General features: G+C 40.1%; 1 protein-coding gene across 2 annotated transcripts in view; it reads left to right on the top strand.

Annotated features, from left to right (window-relative positions):
• Positions 1–794: 794 nt before the first annotated feature.
• Positions 795–15,380, top strand: part of GNAI1 (G protein subunit alpha i1) — an 82,001-nt gene continuing 67,415 nt past the window's right edge. Inside the window, exon 1 of one of the 2 annotated variants that reach the window (XM_082691926.1) lies at positions 795–1,262. In XM_082691926.1, the coding sequence (XP_082548052.1) occupies positions 1,145–1,262 (118 nt within the window). In that variant the 5' untranslated portion in view covers positions 795–1,144. Of the gene's footprint in view, positions 1,593–15,380 lie in introns of both variants that reach the window. The other variant, XM_082691927.1, reaches the window with a different exon arrangement.

Below are 15,380 nucleotides of genomic sequence, written 5' to 3'. Positions count from 1 at the left end.
TCTGATTTACAAACATGGTGATAAAAATTGGTTCAAAATTTGGTGTGGAAGCTTACAGGATGCTCCATAGGAGGTAGGTTTTGGTGCGGAGCACATTTATCTGTGTAGGTGTGTTTTATTGCTCCTGTCGTTATAAAATCTACTCTGAATATTTGTCTCACATTTTCTCAAGTTATGAGAAAATCTATCAAAATGTTCTCTGCTTGTGAAAAGAAACGTGAGAATGGATGGAAGGAGGGAAAACAACGAAGGAAAGAAAAACCTGAAGGAAGGAAGTTAACCTCCCAGCCCCCTCCCCTTTTCTGTTCCCCACCGTCCCCATCTCTGCTTTCGCCATGGCTCCATTCCCTTCCCAGCTCCCTTTATTTCCCACAACCCTGAAGGCCAGCCGACAGGGGTTTACATTTCGAAAACCCTTGCGCGGCTGCCGGAGCTGGGCATGCTCAAACGCCCAGGACGGGCTTTTTTCAGCTTCCAACTTTGGCAGCTCTCCCACCCGCACCCCGAAGGGGCAGGTCCGCACAGATCCCTCGGTGTGAGTAAGCGGGGAGAAATTAACCCACTCCCACGGAGGAAGCGAGGTAGGGGAGCGAGCCGGGCAGTTCGGCGTTACGCGGGCGCTTCCAAAGGGCGGGCGCGGGGTTGCAGAGCCCTTGGGGGGCTGCGCAGCGTGGGGGGGGGGGTCTGTGGCCGCGCGGGCGCGCGCGCCCGTCCGAGGGGGCGCTGTCCGAGGGCACGTGCGCGGGAGCGCGCGCGGGGAGTGGTCGCCGAGTGGCGGGCGGGGCGGGCAGGGGCGGGGCCGCGGCGGCGCGCGGACGCCGAGCTCCACCGGGTTTCCTGAGGCTGCGGCGCGGCCACCAGCGGGAGGGCGGCAGCCACCGTATCCAGAGCCTGAAAACCTAGGATTTCGGGGGCGCTGAGGGACGCAGGAGCGGAACCCGGCCGCGGGGAAGAGCCGCGCGGTGCAGCTCGCGCCTTTGCAGACAGCGCTTTCCTCGCTCCGCTTAGAAGTGGGTGGGGGTGTTTCGTGGCCGGCGTCGGGAAGGATTGGAACGCCCGCGCCGGGAAAGAAAGAATTCACCTGTGTTTGAAGGCAGCTCGTCGGACGTGGAGGGAGCGGCGGCGAGCTCTCGCTCCTGGCACAATGGGCTGTACGCTGAGCGCCGAGGATAAGGCGGCGGTGGAGCGGAGTAAGATGATCGACCGGAACCTCCGTGAGGATGGCGAGAAGGCGGCGCGCGAGGTCAAGCTGCTGCTGCTCGGTAAGGGCGGCCAGGCGCGTCCCGGGGGGCCCTGGGGTCGGGCGGCTTGCTGGGCGCGGCGCCCCGCGGTGGCCGCTACGGGCCCCTCGCGTTTGGAAACGCAGAGCGGACGTGTCAGAGCGGCCGAGAGCGCGTCTCGTGGCGCCGGGGGATGGTTTCCGGGCGAGAGCGCGGCCGGTGCCGTGCGGAGCCGCGGCGGGCGCTCCCGTCCCTGGTCCCCTTGCCTGCCTTCTCCCTGGCCGGGGAGAACTCGCCCGCGGGCGGCGGGAGCCTCCGTCCACTGACAGGCGTTGGTGTGGACCCCGCGAGGAACCGCGGAGCGGGTCTCGAGTAAGCCCGGTTTCTCTGAAGTTCTCTCAGCCTTCGGAAGATGAAGGGGGCTTTCGCGGCGGGGGGGGGGGGGGGGCGGAGAAAACAGCCCACCACCCCTCCCCCCTTGAAAACCCTTCGTTACGAGGTGTCGTATCGTGGTTGTGGTTTTCCCCTGTCTGGAGTGCCTCGTTTTGTGAAATCAGTGCACCTCTTGTGAGGTTCCGTGGGATCGAGATGGGTCCTTCCTGTTAACTTCCTATGACGACTCAGTAAGTGTAAAGGGAGCACCGACTATATTTACCTTGCTCAAGGAAGTAGGCTATCTCTGCTGGATGCTTGGTTTTTATTACTGCGGAGACGTGGCAACCATCAAAGTTGGGTAACGTTTGCTGCGGTCGTAGGCAAGGCAGATACTCGAGGGGGAGAAACCTATGCGAAAGGTGCGAAAGGGTCACGCGGAAAACGAATTCTCTCTCAGCCGCCACGGTTTCTGATGAATGAGATTTGCCAGGTACACGCCAGGCTTTTATTTGTCCTTAGTATTGTTCTCTTGGTGGAACGCTCTGGGGAGGTCTTTTCCAGCTTCTTGAGAGACCCCCCCCCCCCAAAAAAAAAAGAGTAAGCCAGGGTTTTGACTGAAGAATACATTAGGAAAATAATCACAGTTTAAGATTTGTAGATCTGTGAGTTGGGGTTTTCTTTTGTTTGCTTGCCACCCCTCCCCAACATACACACTCTATAGCTATTTAGGTAGGTGAAAGATTTCAGAATCTTTATTTGCGCTTCCAGCGATTGCTTTTGTTTTAGAACAGTTAAAAGGAATCTTGCACAAGCCTGTTTTCAGTAAGCTTCTGTTTCATTGGTTTAATGACTGCAGGAAAAATGGTGGGTTTTTTTCTCCATTACTAGTAGGCTTAGGAGCAGCAAAGTTGGCATGACTAAAACTAATAATGATCTGAGTCATTTTGCTAGCAAACTGTGAAATAACTTTGCATTTTAAAGACCTGAGTGACTTTCTTCACCCTTTCCTCCAAAATAAATCTTTCTCAATTAATACTGTTTACCCAAGTTTTTATGTTAATAAGAAATAACATATTTTGCCTGGGTCAGTGTGTTTTTAGTGTCTTGAACATAGAAGAGACACACCTTGACATGGAAACGTGTAGATGTTTCTCTTCTGATGTGGATGTGCTTGAGACAAAAATGAAACAAAAGGAAGATTGCAAAGTTCTCTTCCTGCAGTTTCTGCACTCCTGCTCTGATGTATTCATTCAGTGTATTTTAGTGTAACTCTAGTTTGAGCCAGCCATCCACCATGTTTAAAGCAATTGAAAAATTGAGTCCTCTGGTGTTGTTTTACGCTTTAATTAGATGTCTATTGGAGAGAGATGGCCTAGGATAAAGGTCAGAGGAGTTGGTTTTTGCTTATATTCAGAAGAGGTCAGTGTTTCTCAGCCTTAGCACTATTGGCATTTTAGGCACGGTAATCCTTTGTTGTGCAGGCTGTCTGGTATGTTGTGGGATGTTCAGCATTGCAGGATGTTCTTTGGCATCTACCTGTTAGATGCCAAGAGCAGCCCCCTTAACCTTTGATCCTTGAAAATGTCTCCAGATAGTCCCCAGACTCCCCTGGGGAGTAAAAATTAATCTCTGGTGAGAACCTAGATTGACAGGTATAGTGACTGTATAATGTAGAAGTAAAAGTTGCCCCTCTACAACCAGCTGCAGTAAGAGTTAGAGGAAGGTATAGCAGAGTCATGCTTTTCAGAAGAAATTATGAGATTTTGTTTTTCTAGACCACTAATGTTAGAAAGATTTCAAAATGATTTTTAATATTTTTTAGGTAACTGAATTCCTTCAGTTGTCTTTTCTAGCTTTGGTGTTTTGCTTTTCCCCCTGCATCTTCTTTCTCTGTAGAAATCCCTTTGCACCCCTGTTGTGGGCCCAGTTCTTCTTCTTCCTCTTTATCTGTCTTACTCCTACTCCCCTTTTGCTCAGGGTCTCAGCATTCTAGATCCTATAAACAAAATGCTGGCTTATTTCATAAATGTTATTCTTAGAATGTTTCAAAACACTTTTTTCCCCTAATTTGTCTTTAGCAGTGAAGTTTTGACCTTTGGTTCTTTTATGGATGTTTAAAGACATATTGTAAGTAGCTCAATGAAATCATTCCATATAAAACACGACAGCTGAATCAACTAGAAAAACAAAATGGTTTTCTGGGTAATCAATAACCACTGTCACTTCCATTTATATCAGGTCTTTCTCTTCAATTATTTTATTATTTTTTTCATCAAATGAACTTTTTCCTTTTAAAAATGCCAGAAATCTCCCAAAGTATATTTAAGATAATATAATAAATAGTTCATTGTATTGCATTTTTTCTTGAGGTGCATCTGTATTGTATTTTAAACATCTGGGTTGAAAGTTTTAGGTATGCTATGCCCATTATTGGGGAAAAAAATGGTACTGGGTGTCTATTATAATTTAAACTTTTTAAAAAATCAGAGCTATTTCACTATCCATATTAGGAACAGTGAATTAGGACTTAAAAAAGAGAGGACTTAGTCTAATCATTGTCCTAAGGGAAATGAGGTCATCATTAGAGTGGTTCAAGTCTTTAGGTTTAGTTTTCAGGCATTGATATGAGAATAATAATCCTAAATAGAAAAACCCATTTTTTAATTAAACCCATTTTCATTAAACCCATTTTCATGAAAGTTTTCTTCCCATTATAGGTGGCTAATTGCCTGAGGGGAAAACATTTTTTATTGTCATATCTTTGAGGATGTTACGATTTATCTTTTTTTAAGGTCTGTATTATTTGGTTTTGACTGTTTTTACAGTGAGACTATAGTATGCATATGGACACTTCTTAATTATAATTTTCACAGATATAAAGGATTAGATTATACAAAAGTAGAACTTCCATGCATACTTCATAACATTGCACTCTGAAGCGGAGTTTTGAATCTCCTTCCCTCCATCTCATTATCCTCTCCGCTCCACTCATCCTCTCAGACAAACACAAATCCACACCCTTTCTCTTTCTGTAGGTGGTTTTAAATACTATAGGGTAAGTGAAAATGAGGAGAGGGATAAGATCTCTTCTGCTTGGTGAATATTTTTCCATTGCTACCAGCAACCAGCTCTTTGAGAAGCTACATCATTAATCTTTTTGTTCCTTTATACTTGCCCTGTGACTTCCTTCGTTGGGAAATTCTGGCATTGCAGGACGTTGGATTTTGCGTTGCTTTAGCTATTTCCTTAGCATTGGCTCAGGATCTGTTGGGAGTCCCATTTCCTTGAGTAAATGGACCTGTATTTCAACATGGGTTCTATGTTTCTCTCTCACTCACCTACCTTGAGGTTAACGATTACTTTGATAGTCACTACAGGTGGTATTAAAGTGTGTTTTGAAAGGGCTGATTTTTCTGTATCTTCTGTTTCTCCTTCTTAAAATTTATAGTTCAAGTTCTCTGATGCCACTGGCAGCCTAATTGCAGAAGGCTTTCCAGCGTCTGGTCTTTCGCCTCTTGCCTACTCTTGGTATTGTGCTAATTCCTTGCTCAGAAACCTTTGTTGTCTTCTCCATTGCCTGCATAAAAAAACTTTCTTCTAGACCTCGCTTCCCTCCATCCTTATGCTCTTCTCCTCAGGGCACCCTCCTCCTCCAGACAGGAACAGTTGGCATATGGTGAAGCATATTGTGCTCTGGTTTCTAGTTTGGTTTAGCTGTGTGCCCTGCCTGTTTCTCGGACTAGTGTGAGCACTTCAGGGGCAGAATCATTGTCAGTGGTACTTTTATGCATCCCAAACAACCATTTACTTTGTCATATGCTTAATTAGTTACTAATTATGTTAATACCTTATGTAGAACTAATTATGTTAATACCTTATGTAGAATTAGGACTTCATCTAGAATATAAACCATATACTTGGCCATTTTCAGTATTGATGGGAATAATTATCCAGCCAAACAAAGTAAACCAAAAAGGAATATTAACAGCATGTGATGACCAAAATAAACACATGGTATCTAAAAGCAGATTCGTTTAAGAATTCTTCTTGATTTTTATGTGAATTTTTCACAGTCCTTATATTATTTGAGAAATTAGAAAAAAATTAAAGAAAAATGACAGTGGATATTCAATGGAGGAAAGTCTGCTGTGTTGCAGTTGTTATGTTATTCCTTAGTTTTTTTTTCTTTTGTACAGATCTTATTTTATGATCTTTATTTTTGGCCTCTTTTAACCATAAATAAAGAGCATAAGTCTTATTAAATTTATCAGTGATGGGAAATCTAGTGCCAATATTATAGGACTTAGAAGATGTTTGGAAATGTAATGCCCGTTTTCTAGGATTTAGTGGGAGATGTTATTTAAACCTGGGAATGATTGCTAGAAATTTTTAAACAAAAAGTGAGCATCCAACCACAATCTTACTGCTCCTTGTTTTGCATGCCTCAGCTTTGGAAAGTTCAAGCTACCACAAATTCCCATGGGAGGACCTGAATGTATTTGTTGCACTTCTAGGTCACATATTTCTTGGTCACATGTTCTGGCATATGCAGTTACCCAATGTGTGAGTTCCCACAGTGTGACATTGGTGAAGCTCAGATCCCAGATGGCATTTGAGCTGTATGAACTAAGGTCAGCAGCACCTAATCTTGTAGTGCTTAGACTGCCTTCTGTCATAACTTGTTAAATACTAATTAAAAATCTTAGCAGAAATAAGGCAAACATCATTTTAAGGTGAATGTTCATTCCATAAGTGTAGTGGCTTTTAAACAACGTAAAATGTAATTAGCTTTATCTTCCTGGAGGTCAGAAGTCCAAAATGGGGTTGACCAGGCTAGAATCAGGATGTCAGCAGGGCTAATTTTCTTCTAGAGGTCTCAGAGGAGAATCTTTTTCTTGGCCTTTTCCAGCCTCTATCTAGAGGCTCCCTGCTCTCCTTGGTACATGGGAAACTTTCTCCATCTTCAGAACCAGCAGTGACTGGTGGAGTCTTTCTCAGGTAGCATTGTTCACTTCCAGGGAACCCTGTGATTTCATTGGGTCCACCTGGATGATGCAGGATAAGTCCCTTCCTTCAGGAGACTTGTCTTAATCCCTTCCACATAGTTTCTGTTCCCATGTAGGCTGACATGTTCTCAAGTTCCTGGGATTGGAACATGGACATCTTTGGGCATCTCATGGGCTATTATTCTGCCTCCCACAGTCTGCCCTCTGGCTGCCAAAGATTTATGTAAAATGCACTTACCGAATCCCAACATCTCCCACAGTCTCAACCCATTACGGCCTCAGCACAGTGTCCAAAATCTCATCCAGATCTCATAATCTAACTCATTTTGGGTGAGATTCTGGGTATAATCCATCTTGTGACAAAATTCCTCTCTGCCTGTGAACCTGTGAAACTTGAGAACCTGTCATCTGCTCCTATAATATGATGGTGGGACAAGCACAGGGTATCAGTTACAGATCTTCCTGTCCAGAAAGAAAGTGGAACCAAAAAAGAGTCATCCGGTTCCTTGCACTGTCCAAATTACATTAGGTTTCAAGATCTGGGAATAATCCTTTGATCCTCTCTACCTTTTAGCGTTCTAGACCCCACTCTTCCTTTTAATGAAAGGTAGCCGTGTTTGCAGCTTGAGTAATTTTATCATCCAGTTTCTTGCCTATAGAATTCTTGTGACCTGATAGGTTTTGGACTCTCTCATCTTTTTTCCTTTACTGTTTTATAATAATCAGCAAGAAAGAAAACAGCTTGCACCTTCCAACAGTTTGCTTGGAAATCTTCTCATCTAAATACCCAAGCACATAGCTTATATGTTCTGTTTTCACATAACCACAGGACATAATTCACTTAAGCTTTCTGCCACTAGGTAGCAAGGAACCTCTTTCTGCTAGTTTATAACACGTTCTTCCTTTCTGTCCAAGTCCTCGCCAGCAGCACAGTTAAAGTCCGTATGTCTGTCAGCAGCATGTTCATGGCAATGAAAATATTTCCTGAGATCTCCTATGTTTTCTCTAATATATGTTCAGATACTTAATATAGGTGTTAACATCTGTATTTCTAATAGTGTGTTGGGGACAATCCAGGCTTTTACAACCTTGTTCCTCAAAATTCAGCCTCTGCCTGTTGCCTGATTCCAAACCCATTTCCGAATGTTGTGTTTTTTTTTTTTTTTTTTTGGCAGCATCACTGATATCTCACATATAACTTAGAGCATGCAGAATGATTATGACTTCATTTTCTTCAGTCTTTTGCAATTTGCGTGACTATCATGGTAACAGCAAAATCACCAGTTTCTAGTGCTTCGTATTGAACCCGTGATATTTCAGTCCAGGCATAGTGTTAAAGAATAAGACTTATATTTTTGTTTGCCTCCGCTTCAGTGAAGTTTTTCCTGACCATCCAGTCTAAATTTGTCTTCCTTCCTCTCCCTTCCTAATTACACCATTTTGAAATCATCTTGTGCATTTACTTTTTTATTGTCTGTTGCGCCTCGTGTTAGGGTTGGCTTCCTCAGAGCGTGAATCCTGTCTGACTTGTTTTATCATCAAATGACACAGAGTAGTCCTTCCATAAATGCTGATTAAATGATTGACTAGTTAAATTATTGAACATTAATTTTGATTAATAATCTTTTAAAAAGTTGATACATTTTTCTTGTGCCTTGGATATTTTTAATGAGTTTTGGCCCAGTGTATTCTCATTTATTTCTTTCATATCTTGCTGGTTATTATAACTAAAACCTACTACATTATTATTCACACTCTTCTAAAAACTAAAATTAATTTAGGATACCTAATTCTTGTTGCATGATCAGAAACATACTATGACTCTTGGGAAATTAGGTGTAGAGTGAAATGTGATTTTTATATTTGCGTATCCTGGACATTTTTTCTTTTTTTTCTTTTTCTTTATCTTCGTGGACACTTTGTTTTTAATAGGATTGTTGCATTGCTATTTCACCTGTTATTTGAGCGCTTTCTTAAAAGGCCTGCAGTCATAGAGCGTGACATCAGATGTATTCTCACAATCATAGCTTTCACAGCAGGACAATGAGATTGTAACTTTGGCTTTCTGGAGCCAAAGTTAGAGTGCTCAGAAACTGACCACAGTCTATTCTTTATGTCTTTTCTGTCTTTATGTGGCGAGAATTGTCATTGGGGCATTTGCAAAGTGCTTTGTATATTTTTGGTTTTGAGTTATGCCTTAGGCTTACCAAATCCTTAAGAGAATTTACAATTTACTTAGGGATATATATACATAAAAGTAGTTCCTCATAATGGTAAATAGGGAAGAAATGGTATAATAATAGATACTAGGGAGGTGAGCTTTAACACTGGGTGTCTTCATTATTGATCACAGATGAGGGTGGAGGTTATGTACCTCTCAGGAATTACCTCTCAGAATAACTGTGGTTTTAAATCTGTCCATTTCCATGCATTTCTGAGCTTATTTTTTGATCCTGCCTGTCTGTAAGCTCTATTTTACAGAAACCTGCAATCTAGAAGAGACTTTGCTATCTATGACGTAGTTTTCTTACAGTCTCCACATAGAAGGAATTTTAGCCCTCCAAGGTTTATTTAGCTCTGTGCAGAGACTCTCTACACAGGGAAGGGCCGTTGATCTGGCAGTAAAATGTTTCCCTTGAGATCTTGGTCAAGTTATCCTAATTCTTGAAGCTTTAATTTTCTTTTCCATAAATTCCGGATAGTAAACGTACCTACCTCACTGGGGGACAAAGTAAGCTAATACATCCAGGGTACTTAGAGTAACACATGGCATAGCAGTTCTTAGTAAATATAAGCTGATAAGATAAATACTTCAGAGATTCTTTGGAGTCTGCCCTCCCTCTCCGTCTCCTTCCGGTTTGATTCATTTATGTTCATAGATATTAAATCATTTGTTGGCTCTTCTTAGCCAAGGGTATGTACATAGCAAAGATATCAAGAAGTATAAAGCCTATCTTAATTACTCGTTTCTGATCCAGCCATGGCTTCCTTGTGGGACTTGGCTTTCTGCTAACAGTATCTTCATTGGGAAAAGACCAGGTAAATATCTGTGCTGTTAGGAATTCTAGAGAGAGTAGATTTTAAGTAATTGGAAAACTTTACAGATGATTTAAAAGTAATTTTTTCTCCCTTTATTACCTTTATTATTTTTAGAGTAAATGTATTAATTTCCTGTAAACTTTCCTTTTTTATCTTTCTTGAAAATAAAACAAGGCTGTTAATGTAAGTTTTGAAACATTATTTGAGTTGACTCAAATGAATGTGCCATTTCTCTGGTGAATTTATGATTAGTTGCCATGAATTTAAAGCCTTTTCGAAACTTTCTGTACTGGTGACTCAAACAGATTCCTAATAAAATTTCAAAATTACCATGAATATCCTTTTAAGAAAGAAGTAGCATCTCTTGAGAAAGTGGTAGTAACCTTGATATAGAAACAGTGGAACATTTACTCTATGATAGTATTTGTCTCTTTTAATAATATTTCAGAGGAGTCTCTTAAGACTTAGTCTTGAATTACCTGGAATTCCTTCTGCTTTTATTGTGCCTTTTTAAGGCACAGTCTGAATTTTTTTCTAGTAATTTACTTATCTAATCTATATTGTAATTTTTTTGTTTGTTTGGGCTCATGTCTTTTATTTGACAGACTTCCATGATATTTAAGAAGCATTGGACCTGTAAGTAAATGGCACCCAAGATCAATGTAATAGAATATGAATTAGAAGAAAACCTCCTTATTGGTAGTTCTGAAGTTAATTTAATTTCCAGAGTTAAATTTATTTCAGTGCAATTTAAAATTGATCTACTGAGTTTTTACAAACTGAGCAGTCAGTGTAATCAGCAACAAGATCAAGAATTATAGACAAGGGTTATGCTGTGACTGTAACCAGTTGCCAGTCTGGCCAGTCTGGAACTGATGAGCTGGTGCACTGGCTCCCACTCAGCCTCCCAGAACCTTCCATCCTTCCTGGTTCTCTGCCATCTTCATATTTCTCTAAAGACTCCTGCATCCTGGTCCATAAACATTCTCAAGTCATGCCCAGCATTAAAAATAATAACATCCAAGCAAGATGTCCATACTCTCCTTCAATCATTTTTAATCTCTTATTTTCCATCTAAACTTTTCAAAATAATCAGGCTGCATTCCATTTTTACTTTTTCACGTTCCATTTGCTCTTTAAATTGCTTTTTATTTAAAAAACTTGTTTTTCAACTATATAGGAATATTGAGAAATAAAACAGGCACTCTTGTAATCTGTATGAATATATTTTTTTAAAGAGAGACTATCTTATGGTTAGTCCCTTCTATAATTAGGTCAGGCCTCTCATTCTGACTTCCTATCTTTTAACTTTTCTCCAGTTTTTTCTTCTTTAATCTCCTTTTTATGTTACGTATATATCTTTTAGTTTACCTTATCTATTTAGCAATAAACTAATCTGCCTTTTAACATACTGTTTTTAATTTTATTAGTAATATTTGTGTTTCTAGGAACTCTAAATAATCTTTTGGAAATAGTTTTTTCCATTCTTATATTTTGTAGCTTTTTAAAATAGTCACTTTTATCATACCATACTTCATAGTCTCTTTGTGAAAGATTTATTATGTAAAGTTCTTAACAGTTCACATATTTGTAGGGTGTTGACTGTATTTCACAGTAGGTAGATCGTGTGCTCTAGTAATTTTTTATTGTGAGCGCATGGTAACCAGCACATTGTGTGAATTTTGTGCACCCCAGGTTGGCTGTAGTTTTTTCTTAGTCTTGCGGGGTGAGGGTAGAGGGCAGATTTACTTTACTTACCTTATTATCACAATATTCTAAAACGGAAGGCCCCATCTCTCACCCACTTACCCAACCACTTCTTCCTCCTCCTCCTCCTTGCTGTTGGCTCTATTTTAGTTGGTGGCACCACTGATCCTTGATTTCTTATTTGCTTTCACACCCATTTAGTCAAAAGCTCCATTGACTTTGTTTTGTAAATTTGTAAATTTGACTTTGTTTTGTAAATATTTTGCTTATTTTCCTGTCTCACATTTTATCATCCAGCAACACTGAACTCAGGGTTTCTCTCCATTCCTGTGCAGTTTTCTTTCTTTCTTTCTTTTTTTTTTTTTTTTTTTTTTTTGCCGCCAACCACCCTTTGCTCATGTGGTTTCTGTTTAGGTGAGGATTACGTGTGTGTATATGTGCATGTCCATGTCCGTGAACCTGGTTGGCTCTTCCAGTGCTGTTCTGGACTTATGATGAACTCCCATGGTGTCCCTGTTCCTGGCAGCCAGTTTTTTTTCTTTGCCTGCCAGTGTCCACTGCTTATTGGTCTGTTATGGCTCATTTTGTTCACGGCCAGGACAGTTCTCTTACAGTCTTGCCCCTCCTTTGTGTCTCATGGGTGCTGTGGACCTTCTGATCTCTGTTTTTCCTGCGTAGCCCTTTGCTGCAGAGCCAGTCCTGGTAGCCAGGCTCTTTCGTGGCTACCTTGAGTGCTCTGTCTTCTCTGGTCACATCAAGCATGTTGAAAATTATATGTCCTATGCATTTTGCAGTGGTGCTGATATGCCCCGGAGAGATGCCTCAGGGGCTTTCTTCTCCCCGGTTCTCACATAGGCTCTTCTGCCTTGAGCAATCTCTTCATCTTCTCTGACATTACTGGTCACCTTCAAAACTGTGGCTCAAAATGGGATATCAAGATAGAGGTGACTCCCGACCTCTCTCATCCCTAGCTGCCTCCTACATTTGCCACTAGGCCATGGATGACCCTCTGGTTACCAGGCTAACGGTCTCTGCCATGCGATGCCTGGAAAGTAAAGCATTTGTACCCATCCATTTCATCTGATGACACTAATGCACCCCGTCTGCCTCTTCTCTCATTATGCATGTAAATGCAAAGGAGAAAAAAAGAAAAAACACATCAGTAATTCTCAAAATACATCTAGCATTACATCCTCTGTTGTTCTTTCCATTCTTGCTCTGAAGTTAGGCCTTTTCACACTTGTCATTATTGTATGCTCTTGCTGGTCCAAGTATGCTAACCTTATTTTCCTAAGGCAGCTCTTCTGAAATTTAAACTTTAATATGCACTGAAATAAGTCGGAATCTTTTTTAAAATGTAGATTTCCTTTCTATGTCTGGGATGGAACCTGAGATTCTACATTTCTCACAGGCTCTCAGGGCCTGCCTTTGCCACTGATCCCCAGGCCATTCCATACTTTGGCAAGCAGAGTTCTAGAGCTGGTGATCCTCCTGGGTCTTTTCCATTTATTCACTGGATAAGCATTTTTCAAGACTTTTGCCATTTTTGCCATGTTAGTGAAATCTCCCATAACCTCATCTTTAAGGTATTTAAAACAGTGCTTTGCACAAAGAGCTACCATTTACACACGCATGTTCACATGCGTATGTAACACCTGTCACACTTACATAGTTAAGCTGTTAGTGTTAACCTGAAATGGTTTTTTAGTAGAATATTTTGAGAAAAACTATTTGATATGATCTTGCATGGAAACATGCACTTCCTGGAGAGTGATCAAAAACTGTAATTAGCCATAATGAGTCGTCAGTGTATTTAGCAAGTATTTTTAAAATGGATTTCTTCTTTTGATGATATGCTTATTCAAGTCAGGTTGAATGTGACCTTATAAATATATTTTTATGAACATTTTCATCTAGTAATATTCATGATGACATTCCTTTCTCAGAAGTAAATAAAGGATGGTTGCAAACTCTAAGAAAGTTTATAGACATTGGTCTTGAAATAATTGATCATGCTATTTTTATGTAACCTCATCTCTCCTAATCTCACCTCACATACAACATGGTTTCTATTGCCTTCTTTAAAAGGCAATTCTGGTCTTAGAAAACTGTTCTTTCCATTAATATTTACTGGCAAGTACTACAAAATATGAAACATTTTATGATTAAATATAGCATAAATGACTTATCACTTCTTTTCATTTGCTGGTTAGGCTTAACTCTAAGTTAGTTATGATACCCGGTTCTTATAAAACGTGTAACTTCATTCAATAAATATTTATAGATGCTAGTTCTATGGCTTGCATTATCTAGGTATCTGGAAATGGAACAGTCTCTGGAAGCTGATATTAATTAAAAGAGAGGAAACATTCTTCAAGTGTTTTAAGTATTAAAATACTGGAAACGTAGAATAAAAGCAATATGGTTATTTTGGCTTGTTTACTAGAAAGTTTAAAGCTTAAGAAAATGGGTTCTGGTTTTTTTCTCTCTTTTGTCTTACTGTGTCTTTGGAGTAGATCATTTTAACTTTGTTTTGGATGATTGCATTTTTTTTTATAAAGATTTTATTTGTTTATTTGACAGACAGAGATCACAGGTAGGCAGAGAGGCAGGCAGAGAGAGAGGAGGAAGCAGGCTCCCTGCTGAGCAGAGAGCCTGATGTGGGTCTCCATGCCAGGACCCTGGGATCATGACCTGAGCCGAAGGCAGAGGCTTTAACCCACTGAGCCACCCAGGCTTTCCTGGATAATTGCATTTTATACATCAGGTTGAATTTTACTGCTTTTTGCCAAACGCTATTCAAAAACTTCCAGATCAAGGAATAAATAAGGAACTCCAAAGTAATTTATACCATTCACATAGCCATGCTTAGAATTTTAAGACTAATTTCTTGAAAAGTTTAACCAACAACATAGCCCATGGAAGTTTTAGCAGTATATTTGAGATGCCTTAAAGTTAGATACAAAATGTAACCAATATAGGGGTGCCTGGGTGGCTCAGTGGGTTAAAGCCTCTGCCTTCGGCTCAGGTCCTGATCCCGGGGTCCTGGGATTGGGCCCCATATCAGGTTCTCTGCTTGGCAGGGAGCCTGCTTCCTCCTCTCTCTCTCTGCCTGCCTCTCTGCCTACTTGTGATCTCTATCTGTCAAAAAAAAAAAAAAAAAAAAAAAGTAACCAATATAAAGAGAGTAGTTCTGAAGAATAGAAAACTCTTAACAGACTCTTAGATGGCTATATTTGGAGAGCCAGTCAGCAGAAATTTATAATTCATAGACTTGTGTAGATTTTGAAATATATTTGGGCATGTGTATGTTTTTGTTCATCAGTGAGCAAGTGTTATTTAAAAAAAAAAAAAAAAAACCAAACCAGAAATGTTAGAAAATTCAAACATCAAAATGAGTCTTTCAGATAAACAACTTGTTTTTTTCTGAATAGAAGTAGAAAATGCTTTTGTGAAGTTTTTGTAGAATGAACCCATAGACATGAGGAGCTGAGTTGAGATCTCAACTTGAATATTTTCAGAGTTGTGTGGTATTCTAGAAATCATTTGGCATCATGGTTTGTCTGGGTTTCTGAAAGTTAAGATTAGTTATTTATATTTATGTAGTTTTAGTTATTAAATATTATATGAATAAGTTTGCAACCAAGAACCAAGATATTCAATGCATTTAAATAGGACATTTTGAGTAAGGGTATGGAGATGTCATTTAACCTTTGCTGCATTTTCAAGGTTTAGTTTGTTATTAAGATTCTGAAACTGGATACGTGTAACCCTTAAAGGGGAGCATTCAGTGGAGCATTTCTGTTACTATCTAGTGATTCTGTGTTTTTGAATATGTTTCTTCTAATAATGGATTGTATGGTGTAGATCCAAGATAGTTTTGTATTTTTAATACAACAGTGATGTGGTAACTTCAGTACAGAGACCTCATAAAAGATACATTTTGCAAATTTCTTGAGCATAAAATATTCACTATCTCTGTTTTTCTAATTTTTTCTTCCTATCTGTTTTTCTAATTTTATCTTTAATATTT

Source organism: Mustela nivalis (genome assembly GCF_964662115.1).
Source record: "Mustela nivalis genome assembly, chromosome: 12".
Taxonomy (NCBI): Eukaryota; Metazoa; Chordata; class Mammalia; order Carnivora; family Mustelidae; genus Mustela; species Mustela nivalis.
The sequence above is the reverse complement of the archived record's forward strand: the minus strand, read 5'-3'. Positions and strand labels throughout refer to the sequence as shown.